The sequence below is a fragment of the Triticum aestivum genome, chromosome 7A (genome assembly GCF_018294505.1).
Source record: "Triticum aestivum cultivar Chinese Spring chromosome 7A, IWGSC CS RefSeq v2.1, whole genome shotgun sequence".
In the NCBI taxonomy this organism is placed as follows: Eukaryota; Viridiplantae; Streptophyta; class Magnoliopsida; order Poales; family Poaceae; genus Triticum; species Triticum aestivum.
The window spans coordinates 715,454,496-715,468,079 of record NC_057812.1 but is presented as its reverse complement, the minus strand read 5'-3'; the positions used below and the strand labels follow the sequence as shown (position 1 = coordinate 715,468,079).

The window sequence follows — 13,584 nt, the reverse complement described above, 5'->3', positions numbered from 1 at the left end:
ATTGCTGTTAACCCTGAGCGAGTTCAAGCCGTCCTTAATTGGACTCCACCTGAATCGGTCAAGCAAGTTCGGAGTTTTCTGGGCTTAGCGAGCTATTGTCGTCGCTTTGTCGAGAACTTCTCCAAAGTTGCCAAACCTCTAACCGAACTCCTCAAGAAAGATAAGAAGTTCGAATGGACTCCACAATGTGAGCACAGCTTTCAGGAACTGAAAAGACGCCTGACCTCTGCTCCCGTACTGGTACCGCCAGACTTCTCCAAGGACTTTGTTATCTACTGCGACGCCTCGCGACAAGGACTAGGTTGCATTCTCATGCAAGATCGACACGTAATTGCCTACGCTTCACGGCAATTGCACCCACATGAGGAGAATTATCCTACTCATGATCTAGAGCTTGCAGCCGTAGTCTATGCACTTAAACCTGGCGACATTACCTCCTCGGTAATCGTTGCGAAATATTCACTGATCACCAAAGTCTGAAGTACATTTTCACCCAACCGGATCTGAATCTCAGGCAAAGACGTTGGGTTGAGTTGATCACAGACTTCGACTTAGGAATAACCTACACCCCAGGGAAAGCCAACGTCATGGCTGATGCGCTAAGTCGTAAATCTTATTGTAACAACCTGATGTTACAACAAAGTCAACCGCTTCTCCATGAGGAATTTCGGAAGCTTAACCTTCACATTGTACCTCAAGGTTTTCTTTCCACCTTGGTAGCAAAACCTACTCTTACGGATCAAATCATCGCTGCCCAAAAGCGAGATAAGGGAATATCTAAAATCAAAGAGAACATTGCTAGCGGAGGTGCTAGTTGTTTCTCCACAAATGATCATGGTGTTGTGTACTTTGAGAACCGTCTAGTGGTTCCCAAGAACCAGCATCTACGGCAGTTGATCCTTAAGGAGGCTCATGAATCTCCTCTCACCATTCATCCCGGTAGTACTAAGATGTATCAGGACCTACGCCAGAGGTTCTGGTGGACTAGGATGAAGAGAGAAATTGCTCAGTATATTGCTAATTGCGACGTCTGTCGTCGTGTAAAAGCAGAGCACCAACGGCCTGCTGGCACCCTTCAACCCTTAGCTATTCCTGAATGGAAATGGGATAAAATTGGTATGGATTTCATTACCGGTTTTCCCAGGACCAAGAGAGGGAATAATGCTATTTTCGTCGTGGTCGATCGTCTTTCCAAAGTAGCCCATTTCTTACCTGTTCGTGAGAGTATAACCGCTAGTCAGCTGGCAGACTTATACATCTCCCGAATAGTGTCCCTCCATGGTGTTCCTTTGGAAATCAACTCGCATCGAGGAAGTCTTTTCACCTCTCGATTTTGGGAAAGTTTCCAAAATGCTATGGGAACCCGTCTCTCCTTCAGCACCGCTTTCCACCCTCAGTCGAGTGGTCAAGTGGAACGCGTCAACCAGATTCTAGAAGACATGCTTCGAGCCTCTGTTATCTCATTCGGAATGGACTGGGAGAAGTGCCTTCCATTTGCCGAATTCGCTTACAACAACAGCTATCAATCTAGCTTGGGTAAAGCCCCTTTTGAAGTTCTCTATGGACGACGGTGTTGAACACCCCTTAACTGGTCAGAGACCGGGGAAAGACAATTCTTTGGCCCGGATATGATTCAGGAAGCAGAAGAACAAGTTCGCATCGTTCGTGAAAAGTTGAAAACAGCCCAATCTCGTCAAAAGAGTCAATATGACCGAAAACATAAGGCTATGACTTTCGAGGTTGACGAGAAGGCTTATCTTCGGGTCACCCCTCTGAAGGGAACCCATCGTTTCGGTATCAAAGGCAAATTGGCTCCTCGTTACATTGGACCTTTTCGTATTCTCGCTAAACGAGGAGAGGTTGCCTACCAATTGGAACTACCTCCACATCTTTCTCGAGTTCATGATGTCTTCCACGTTTCTCAACTCAGGCGTTGCTTCTCGGATCCTATCCGTGAAGTGGACCACGAAACGCTTGATCTCCAAGATAATCTTACATATCGAGAGTACCCCATTCGTATCCTCGATCAGGCCGAACGTACCACCCGACGTCATAATTTCAAGTTTCTCAAAGTTCAATGGTCGCACCATTCTGAGGATGAAGCAACTTGGGAAAGGGAGGATCGTCTTCGACTTGAGTATCCCGCCTTCTTCCCGGAGGAACCCAAATCTCGGGACGAGATTCTTTTGAGTGGGGGTGAGTTGTCACACCCTAGCTAGTCATGCATCAGAGTGTGTGCATCATGTTTAAATTTCCATTTAATTTGAAATGGGGATTTGTGAAACCCTCAGAATCATTTTTGAAAATGATCCAAATAAAAATTTCTCCAAAAAGGTCCAAGAAAATGCTCATGTTGCTCTCTGAAAATATTGGACAGAGATAAAAATCAAACCAATATTTTTAAGAGCTCATAGGTATTTATTTTGGGCATTTGGAATTAATGCATAAATAGTTGCATTGGAAATATATTAGTTATATATATTAATATATGTCCAAATATTATGCCAATTATAAAGGAGCTCTGGAATAATATATCTAGCTCCTGCAAAAATTGGCATAAGGTAAATAAATGATTTAATATTTTATTTAAATCAAAACAAATGTCAGAAATTAGAAAAAGAAAAAATAATAAAAGGAGGAGCTTACCTGGGCTCCTCCCTGTGCAGCCCAGCCAGCTGGCCGGCCCAGCCAGCAGGCGGCCCAGCCCGCCCCCTCCTCTGTCGTCTTCGTCCTCGACAGAGGGAGGGGAGTGTGGCCGGCGCGCGCGCGCGCCACCGCGCCACGCCACCTGCTCGCCTGCCTGCCTGCCCTCCCCTCCTCGCTCGATGCCCCGGACGACGCCACGCCCTCCCCCCTGCTCTCTCTCACTCTCCCGCGGTTCTTCCCTCCTCTCCCTCGCTCTCTCTCTCTCCGGCCGAACACCACCATCGCCGCCGTTCGCCATAGCAGCCGTCACCGGCCACCCCTCGCCCCTCCGCTGAGCTCAGGAGCTCCGCCTCGACCCTCTCGTCCTCCCCACCAAGCCCAGCCCCTCGGGAAACCCTGCATCGCCGCCCACGTCGCCGTTCCCCTCCTCGGCCACCGGAGATCATCGCCGTCGATTCGCTGCACTCCAGCGCGTCCCCGAGCCCGCTTCGACGCCCACTGCAACCGCGGTGAGCTCCGCCACCGTTCCCCCTCTTTTCCCCCTCGTTCCCTCACCGTAGCCTCCTCCCCACCACGGCCGAACCTCCGCCGTCGCCGAGCTCGCCGTCGACGCAGCTCCGGTGACCATTTGGTCACCCCGGCGAGTCCAACAAGTCCGTAAGGACCCGTAGAGCCCCTCCAGTGCCTCAGCTCCCTCGCTTGCGAGCAGCAGCGCCGATTCCGACCGCACCCGAGCTCCGGCCGCCGCTCACGAGCTCGCCGTCGTCGATACCGGCCACCTCAAGCACGGCCACCACCACCGTTCGACGCGCGGGAGCAAGGGCTCTCCAACGAGCCCAAGCACGGCCTCGCCCGTGCCCTGTAGCGCGTTTCCGCATCGCGCCGCCGTCTCGGGCCTCGCCGGCGGCATGTCGCCGGTGGGTTTGACCTGTCTGACCTGGGGTTTGACCCCCCCCAGGGTCACTGACGCGTGGGCCCTGTCGGCCAGGTGGTCAGATTAGTGCTAATCACTGTTAGTCAACCCCCCTGACACTGACCAGTGGGCCCCAGCGCCACTAACCCCTAATTAGGAATAAATTAACCCTGTTTAACCCCCCCTGTCACTGACGTGTGGACCCCACACGTCAGGTTTGACCCCAGCCAGCCGCAGTTGACCACTGACGTCATGCTGACGTCATGCTGGCGCAATATTTATATTTCTGGATTTAATTTAAATCAGGAAATTCTAGAATATTATTTAAACTTCAAAAATTCATAACATTTATTCTGTAACTCCAAATTAGACAAATTATATATGAAAAATGATCAGAAAAATCCAATCTATCCATCTGTACTATTTTCATGCATGACTAAGCAAGTTAACTTGATGTTTAATGCAGAACAAGGAAAAGCACTTTAAAGGGCCATGTTTTGAGTTTGAAATTTGAATCTTTGATTCAAATTGGTTCAAACCCCTCTGGTCTTAGTTGCATTAGCCCAACACACTCATATTGCTATGTTTCATGCATGCATCATATTGTTGCACATTGTTTGGTGATGGTTGTGTATCGGTGTTCTTTGCGGCAGGTTCTGCCTCCGAGGAGTACCGTGATTACCCTAACGAAGAACCGTATCAGTGCATCGAACCATCAGGCAAGCAACCAACCATTTGATCATATCGATACAATCCCATGTTCTCGCTCCTGCTCTCTTTTACTGCATTAAGACAACGCGTTTCAAACTGCTGTGTGCTACGGTAGTTGAACCCATTTCCTCTGCATGACCTGTCATTGCCACAGTAACTAGATGAAACCCACTAGCATGTGTAGGAATTGATTGAGCCATATGTATGTGTTGTTCCTACCTTGCTACGCCTGCTATGCTTAGAGTCGTGTCAGGTCTGGTTCATCTGGGTGATGGCTAGAGTGAAATGATTATGTCGGTAATGAGAGTGGTGTGGTGAACACGATTTGGTAAAGGTATCGATGAGAGGCCATGTAGGAGTACATGGTGGGTTGTTTCATTGAAGCCGACCTTAAGCACTGAGATCTGTATGTGTGATTTAAGATACAGCTACTACCATGCATTGGGCCCTGAAATATGACCCCGCTCGACTTCTTATTCACCCTAGCTCTCTGTCCAGGAGTTGCAAGTAGTTTCTGGTGTTTGTAGCCTACTGGAGGCCGTGGACAGCGCTGACCATAGGGGTGGGCTGTGATGCGGTAGGTACGTGGCCGGGTGTACCGAATACCCGTTAGGTATCTCGGGAACCCTGTTCACATCGTTCGGGGCCGTATGGGAAACCTCGGCCGGACTCCCTGCGGATGGAACCTGAATAGGCGATAAACCTGGACTAGAGGCTTAAGTGTTTAGGTAGGTCGTGGTCTACACCCACGTCGGCTTTCGCTTGAAGTCTGCTGAGCACATGTCGTGTGCAGACGCTAAGTGGTGGAAACATGTATGAAGAAGTACACCCCTGCAGGGTTATCATAATCTATTCGAATAGCCGCGTCCGCGGTAAAGGACTACTTGGTTGCCTATACAGTTCATAGACAAGTAAATGGAAACTGCTAAAAGCCTCAAGATAAGTGTGAGTGCCGAGGATGTCTCTTCCGTAGGAAGACGGAGGCGGATCCTCGGTAGTGTATTGAAGTGGTGAGTAGTGGACTCGTGTGCGCAAAACCATTTCAAGTTGGAGTATCGTAGGATAGTCTAGCCAAGAGTCAAAGCTGGCTTGCTGCAATAACTCCACCAACCCTTCTTGATAATATGCATGTATGTAGGATCTGATGTAAGTCTTGCTGAGTACCTTTGTACTCATGTTGCTATAATCTACATTTTACAGAAGACGCTGCAACCCCTTCTGATGGGTTCTATGTAGACGTTGACATCAACGAGTAGGCTAAAGACCCAGGTGGTGACCCTGAGCTTGTGAAGGACCACGTAGTATAGCTAGGCTTTCCAAGCCTCTTTTATTTTACTAGTTGTCTGTACTCAGACAATGTACTTCCGCTGCTGGTTTGTATGACTGTATGACTTGTATGTTGGGTCGTGAGACCCGTACCTTTGTGTATGTTATGTATGGCTCCCTGAGCCTTAAATAAAGTACTTGTGTCGTAGAGTCATGTTGTGATGCTTCGTTGTATTTGCACATATCGAGCATATTGTGTGTATGATTGAAATGCTTGGTATGTGTGGGATCTGACTATCTAGTTGTTTATCTTTAGTAGCCTCTCTTACCGGGAAATGTCTCCTAGTGTTATCGCTGAGCCATGGTAGCTTGCTACTGCTCTGGAACACTTAGGCTGGCCGGCATGTGTCCTTCTTCGTTCCTGTGTCTGTCCCTTCGGGGAAATGTCACGCTTTGAGTACCGGAGTCCTGTTAGCCCGCTACAGCCCGATTTACCGGAGTCCTGCTAGCCCAGTGCTACAGCCCGGACCCACTTGCTGATGACCGACACGTTCGAAGCTGGGTCATGGATGCCTGTCCCTGTAAGTCTGTGCCACTTTGGGTTTACGACTAGTCATGTCAGCCCGGGCTCTTTATCATATGGATGCTAGCGACACTATCATATACGTGAGCCAAAATGCGCAAACGGTCCCGGGCAAAGGTAAGGCGACACCCGTGGGGATACCGTGCGTGAGGCCGCAAAGTGATATGAGGTGTTACCGGCTAGATCGATGTGACATCGAGTCGGGGTCCTGACAGTCATTCGGGCATCAGTTCGTTCGTGGCAAGGTGTGCCATTTTTTGTAGCTGGTTTGCAGCCGGTTTTGTCATCCCATGAGATGTGTTGGGATTGGCATTCACATTATCGATTGAACTTGCTTAGTTGTAATTTCTATGTGGAGTGAGTTGCCATGCACGAGGGCAACTGTATTTTGTAAACACGACTTCTGGTTGCTAATCAGCCGTGACCATACATGAGTATGTGTCGGTTTGCATTAATTTGTTTGCAACAAATGATTGAGTATGTTAGCCTAGCTAAACATGTGGAAAAGATAATGTTGTTGTTGTCTGGGCTGTACAGGGGGGGGGGTAGTCTCACCAGATGCGCATGTGGGGGGGGGGGTCAACATATATAAATAGTTTCCCAGCTGAGTGGTTGGGCCCACATCCTCTTAGAGAAAAGTAGCCGTTGGGCAGGTCCTGTGCTATATAATCCTCCATCCCTTCGAGCTAGCAACGGCCAGAAGAGCGAGCCATGTCTTCTTCAAATTCTGCCACCTCTAGGGCGTCTTCTTCCTCAAGGCGATCGTACGCTTGTAGCTTTAGGTCTCCGGTGAGATACAGAGTTGGCCCGATGGACTACCATCTAGCTGTGCCTTGCTGGTGTAGGCAAAGGCCGAAAGCGGCCATGTGGATCTCCTGGAGTGACGACAATCCAGGCAGGAGGTACTACACACGCGCCAAGGCAAGGGTTAGTGTTTTGAAAACTCTTCTTGTTCTACTATGAGGGCTTGAGTCTTGGTCTGTCAACTTGTCTTGTGGCAATGTTGTTGCAGATGGGGGGGTGCGAGTTCTACGCTTGGCACGATGATCCTATTGAAGATGAATTCCTGAAACAACTATTAATCGATCTGCGGGACAAGGTTTGTATGCTTGAACGGATGAATGACGAGCTCCGTTCGGAAGCAAAGACAGTCCAACATTTTCAAGAAAGAAGTCAGGAGATTGCAAAGCAAGTCCCAGCGCGAAACCTTGCCAGACAGCACAGTGGGTACGTGCTGAAAGTTGTTGTGTGTGTTCTTGTGGTGGCACTTGTTTACAAGGTGTTGTGCATGTAGATGCAGATCGGTTGGCCTTGTGAACTACCTAGATCAATTTGCGAATATTTATAAAAAATGTATCCCTGCCTTAGTGAGGCTTATGTTATTGAAGCATTCAAAGGTGAAATAATGCAATTGTTTCCGTAATGAAAGTGGCTAAATCCAGAAAATTATTCAGGTGCAGTTCTGTCTTCTTCATTTAGGTAGTAAAAAAATACATCTAGTTGGGGGAATGACTCTCAAATGATGTTCTTAAATAAGTGAAAGCATCAACCGATGCTGTTTCGAAACTGCTCGTCTTTCTAGCTGCCCTAAAGAACAAGGAACGTTCCTTTGATTGCTTCGAGTGAATCGTGTGCCGCCTTGGTTTGGTTCCCTTGCATCCGCATCAGCTCGTAAAACATGAGGTTGCTGTGTGATGCCAACGTCTCCTGAAAATTACAGAATTGTATTGGCAAAACAGAAATGAGCAGATGTAGATGGCTTTAGTATGTTCGACTAAAAATCAAAGTAATTACTTTGGTCAGCGGGATTTGTAGCCTGTCACCGTCGAAATTCCTAGCAAAGAAAGTAGCACCCAAGCCAGTTTCATCTCTAGAAAAAAATATAGATGGGCGGGCAATCAAAATCAGGGTGTAAACAGTAGCAAAACTGAAAATAAGAGTGACTACAATGGAAAGGGAAACATACCTCTCATTTTTTTCCCGCATTATGATCGGGAATGTGCGTCCCCAGTTAGTGGAATCACAGTGCCAAGAACTGAAGAAACTATGTAGACAGTTGAACAGGGCAGCATGCAGTTTGTTGCTTACAAACTCGTGCATGCTGACCCGCCTATTGCTATACACAAATGGGCCAACTGCTGGGTCTAACACAATGATCCGTTTCCGCATCATATCAAACAAATATACAGCCCATCCATCTGGAAGAATTGCTGGGATGAACCACTGCATGAAAAAGAACGTGTTACATATGTTTAGTGTTGACAAATTGCCATAAAAAATGATTTCGTAAGTGTCGTACCATTCGGCATGAAGCTGGGTTGCAAAGACCTGTTCCTTCCTGAAACCCAGTGCGAATAGATTGAACAGTCAATGGATCGGCGTTCGACAAAACAGTTGTCTGCGAAGATGATAAAAATGTGTCAGCTCTAGTAAAATGGGGTATGCATGTATGGAGCGGTAAAAAACAGTTCAATTCGAGTGGACAAGGGTGATGGGTGTCTCACAGCAAAGTCAGGCTCTATGTACTTTCTCCAGATGTTGCCAGGAGTGTCCTTAGAGCAAGACTGGTCCAGTTGGGCAAGCCTCCGAAAGATAGCAGTACATATCTCGTGTGACATTGGGTCTCCATGTGCAAGTTGTTGCTGGATTTCAATCCCTTCGATTGATATGAGCCTTGGTTTAAGGTGTAAAATCCAATTCCTACAGCAATATTAAAAAACAAATGTGGTTAGGATATACTATGAATTTGGGGGGTCGACGTAAATAATTGATGTGTTGGGTCTAGGTTTATCTTGCCTCTGCAAATTGGTCATGGATGCTGCTGACATCCAGTCTCGTATAGCCCTAAGCGCATTTTCTGGAGGGGGCGGGGGTACCGAACCAGCAACCCATGGGTCCCTCCCAAAGTTGCACTGTGCCAGGTCAATCTTCACAGGTGCTCCATCTGTTGTTGCACCAAACAAGATCGTCGTGGGTGCTGGACGGATCTCGGCATAATAAGTGACAAGGACGGCTGTTAGATCATCATACATTGACAGGATGCTGCTAGCGATGTCCATAACTATAGAATCTTGGGCTATTGGTCTCTGTTTTTGGCAAAGGTCATCTTCTCCAATGGAGGCTGGTAAACAAAGTCTCTTAGATGGACCGGACTGCATACTTGATGATAGGCTTCCATCCCTTTTCCTAGAAACAGAACTAGTAGCAGACACTTGACCTGAAAAATTGTGTAAGCTATGAGGTGGGGATGCATATGAAAAATGGTTGGGATTGTGATAACTGGGATTGTATCGAAACACACCTTCTGGCATTCCTGGTGCAGGAAGGCGTGGTCCAATCTTGGTGACTAGTGGAGTGCTTAGCTGTTCAGTTGATGGAGTTGGGGGCGGTTCGTGTATGGTTTTGTCTTCGCTCTTGAGGACACACATTTTCCGTCCGTGTGCTTTACAACATGTACACATTTCTCCGAGGCACGCCATTAGCTTGTCAGTGAATGTGAACATGTTTGATTGGAACGCTTGCCGCATTTCCGATATGTTTGCCAGGCCGCGTGCATTTTGTTCCCGGAGGAGAATGCCAAGTTTCTGTGCTGACTATGGATTTTAGTACAAAGAAAATGGAAAATCATGTTAGCAAGTTCCGACCTTTTCAGTATCAGGAGTGCAACAAAAATTTGGTTGACAAAGGAAACAAAAATATGAGAAAACCAACAAAATTGTGGATGGTACTTACTATGGTGGGGTACCGCGATCGTATATAGTTTGAAAACTCTTGCGGGCCATTCTTCGTGTAAGTAGATCGCAACATTGGCGAGCATGGAGTACTTGCTCTTTTCGGGGTGAAAGCTGGTTTGGCAATCTTTCCTGTGCCTGCAACATTTACATGTGACTCAATACCCCCTGCAGGCGTATCATCCCTGACCTGATTTCCATAAACATAGTTAGTCCTGGATGAGAAAATGAAGAAAATTTGTCTTGTGGGTTGCGTATGCCGTTGGAAAATTGAAGAATAAGTTCAAACGTACCTTGCCACCGCTGAAAGTGACTTCACCACTTGGGATGTTTACTGTGATTTGCTCGACCATCTTTTTCATTGACTCATAATCATACAAGCCTATCCTTGGTGTTACTCCGTGTTGCTTGTTTAGTAGACCGAGCTCTAAGTTGTCGAGAACAAACACCTGTTTTGCAGCAAAACATATGGGCATGAATGAATCCTGTTTTAAAAATGTAAAAAATGAATTTGTTTGCTAAAGAAATTACTTGCCTGCAGAAACAGATGGCATCCAACTATATGTATGGTTGGGTTCCTCTTTGAAACATCGGTTTTGAACTTCCTAACTGCTTGTAACAAATTCTTCAGCACATATGCCCCCCAGTTCCAATCTTTGATCTTGTTGACATCATTCAGTGCAGCCCAAAAATCTACTGATATGTAGTCATGTTTGGCGGTCGGAGCAAGCACATGTCCAATGATGAAAATCACAAAGGCAATTTTGAAACAATGCTTCTCTGTTTCCGTTGATTTTTCTGTTATGGGTGCAAGCAAGATTGATTCAGCAGCTTTTAGGCTATGTGTGCCTTTCTCACTGAATGATGCTGCTACACGCGTGTACTCGATACAAGCTTCAGATGGTTCAACGCCTTCACCTTGAATGGTTAGATTGCCACATGGGATGCCAAATACATAATTTATATTCTTGTCAACCAAACCCAACACCCCCTGTGACTCCAGGTTCAAGGAGCATGAATCTAAATCAACTCTATCCATCAAGTACGCACTGTATTTCAGATTAATCTTTTGCCATGACTTCAACTCTAACATTCCCCCAAAACCGATTTCGCTAACTAACTGTCTCTTAAATTCGCTAAACTGGGCAATTACTGAAGCAGCCTTTAGCACAGATAACCGCGAGGTGAAGCATGGTGTTCCAGCTACCCCCGTTGAACAACCTGAACCATCACCGTCGCTATCCCAATCTTCAACAGATTTGTCACAATTTTCTACACGGTTTATAACCATCGCAGCTTGTATCCCACTAAAAAGGTCTGACATTTTTATCACTCCCCTAAAAAAATGCTGTGACGATTTAGATTGAGGACGAACGAGCAAGAACACAGGAAAGAATGAACACGTCGGTGGCGAAAAACTAAGTGGGGATTGGCGTTGGTTACCTCTTCAGTGCGGAGCAGATCGCCGGCGGCTGGCGTCGCGCAGCGCCGGCAGATGAGGGGGCTCGCCGTAGTAGCACGGCTCGGCGGCGAGGCACAGGCTGCCCACCTAGATGCGTCGGAGCTGAGGTTCCGGTGAGGAAAACAGAGTGAGAAAGAACTAGGTTGGGTGGGGGAAGGAGATGACAACAGGGTGAGGTTGATGTGAGGGAATATAAAAATTGAAGACGTGACATGACTCTAAAAGTGGGACACAGAGGGCGGCGTGTAGCTGTACAACATCGCCCACAAACACTTGCTGCACCCAATACTAATTAGGGGACATGTTTTCATTAGAGCGCATGTGTACCGTGGTCAAGTGGAATGGTCAAGTGCGTGTTTAACTAAATGCTTCTAAAACTTCAAGTGTAAAGACGAGAAAATGTTGAAATGTTGCGGTAATCTGTTGACTACTGCTAATTCAGGTCATTAGGCATAACGTGGCGAGCGGGAGAACTGCCTTCCGTTCGGAAAACACTACCAACGTCATTAACGATGATTAAAAAAGGTGCACTACAGCACTAGTGTCTGTTTTATCTGGTCAGGGATTCGCCACGAAGGGACTTGTGCCTCCATTGCCTACGCAGTGGACAAGGGTCGACCACGACGTGCACATCCAGTTGAAGTGGACACGGCTCGACCACGACGTGCACGTCCCGCTGGTACAGATGAGAGAATGGCATGGTGCATCGGTGCTGCAAAGTCAAAACATGTGCGTACATGTCAGAAAGGTTGTAAGACACCCTAGGGGCTTTGCATGTGCGTGGGCCAGCGCTGGATCAATACAAGTAGAAAAAAATAATCAAATACAACCTCTATACAATGGCGGGGGGAATCTAGATGGTGGTCGGGCGGCAGGGATAGCGGCCTGCCTGATGCTCGGCCTCCATTAGCATTTTTCGGATTCAGCAGGCCTTCCGTCTTCAAAGATGGCGACTTGCCAGTCTCCCACCCCCTAGCGTTGCTTCCCGTTGCCTCCAACGAGGTAGTGCAGTGGTTTCTCCAGTGGGGTGTGGTCAGCCATTTGACAGCGACCATAGATAGATAGGCGGCATCCCGTGTTAGAATAAATCCGAAGCATACCGTTGATCATCCGAGGATCAAGCAATTACACGAGCACGACACCGAAACTTGTTAACGAGGTTCACCGATATGGCTACATTCCCGGAGCTTGACTATGGGCGCTCCTCCCTGTGACACCGTCACAATACCACACCCGGTCGCCCTGGACACCGGCACATGCCGCCGGCTTTCCCTGCGTTTCGGTGCTATTATGTTGGCATAGGTTACATCGTGTGTCTACCCCCGCTATATATGAAAGGCCTAGGATACAAGTGTCCTATTAGGACACGACTCCATATCTAAACACAATACAACTCCTAGTCCAACTGTAACCTACCTTGTACACAATATTCGACACAACTCTAACAAACTCCACCTTGGCGAATATTCTCCACCACCTTGAATTTGTCAATGCGTCAAACTTTCATGTACATTGGACTTGAGTTTATCCCATGAATACCGCTGCTACTCCAAAGACTCCATATGACTCCACCTGCAATTTGTAGTCCCTTCTTTTCTTGACCAGAGTCAACACTCGAACGAAATTAAGTTCCACATTACTCTAGTTTGCGCTCCCAACTTCCAGAGTATCAGTCCAACGCCATCACACGCTGATCACTGACCTGCGTGAAATTGAACAACTCATATATTGGGTGTCACACATAAGAGTTACCTCAACTTAATATCACCGCTCCTTCCTTGACCGCCTGTCTGAAACTTGAAGAAATTTCACCATTGCTTGTAGTCATCCCGAGTCAAATTCATAGTTGTCTCACCACATGTATGACCACCAGAGCCTTGGTCCGTCTCCATGTCTCGTGCATACCGCACACCTCGCTGCTATTACTGCGTCGAGCCTCCGCTGTCCCGGTCGAGTCTCAAGGGCCGCGAACCCACACCACTCAACCCTACTGCAGAGTACCACCGATCATCACCGACCGATGACGAGTTTCACGCTTCCATCAGACCACTGGACTCCAGTCCAAACTACATGTCACTCGCTTTTCTTCCTTGCTGAATAGGCTTCGATTCCCTTGATCCTTACACCGTAGCCCCTCAATCCAGCTCCACCTTCAACATGACTCCATGGTAGATGATCAGTCCACCCTCGCGCCCCGTCGACTTCAAGCTCCATGTGTACACCACGTTGAATCAACCCCATGCCATAGTCTTGTCGAAGCCACACAAGCCCT

At 47.6% G+C, this 13,584-nt stretch overlaps 1 protein-coding gene across 1 annotated transcript; it reads right to left on the bottom strand.

The window, feature by feature from the left end:
- Positions 1–7,608: 7,608 nt before the first annotated feature.
- Positions 7,609–8,233, bottom strand: LOC123149632 (uncharacterized). Its single transcript, XM_044569328.1, has 3 exons — positions 8,086–8,233; positions 7,914–7,989; positions 7,609–7,826 (listed from the first exon to the last, which is right to left on the bottom strand). Exons 1-3 carry the CDS (start codon positions 8,217–8,219, stop codon positions 7,707–7,709), a joined length of 330 nt encoding a protein of 109 aa, XP_044425263.1. The 5' UTR covers positions 8,220–8,233; the 3' UTR covers positions 7,609–7,706.
- Between the last annotated feature and the right edge of the window lie 5,351 nt (positions 8,234–13,584).

Bases quoted from the DNA above. Each gene is read 5' to 3' on its own strand.
- LOC123149632 (XM_044569328.1), bottom strand. From the start codon at position 8,219: ATGCACGAGTTTGTAAGCAACAAACTGCATGCTGCCCTGTTCAACTGT. The intron at 7,990-8,085 runs GTATGTTTCCCT...ATTTTTTTCTAG, and splicing joins ATGCGGGAAAAAAATGAGAG to AGATGAAACTGGCTTGGGTG. The intron at 7,827-7,913 runs GTAATTACTTTG...TGTAATTTTCAG, and splicing joins TACAAATCCCGCTGACCAAA to GAGACGTTGGCATCACACAG.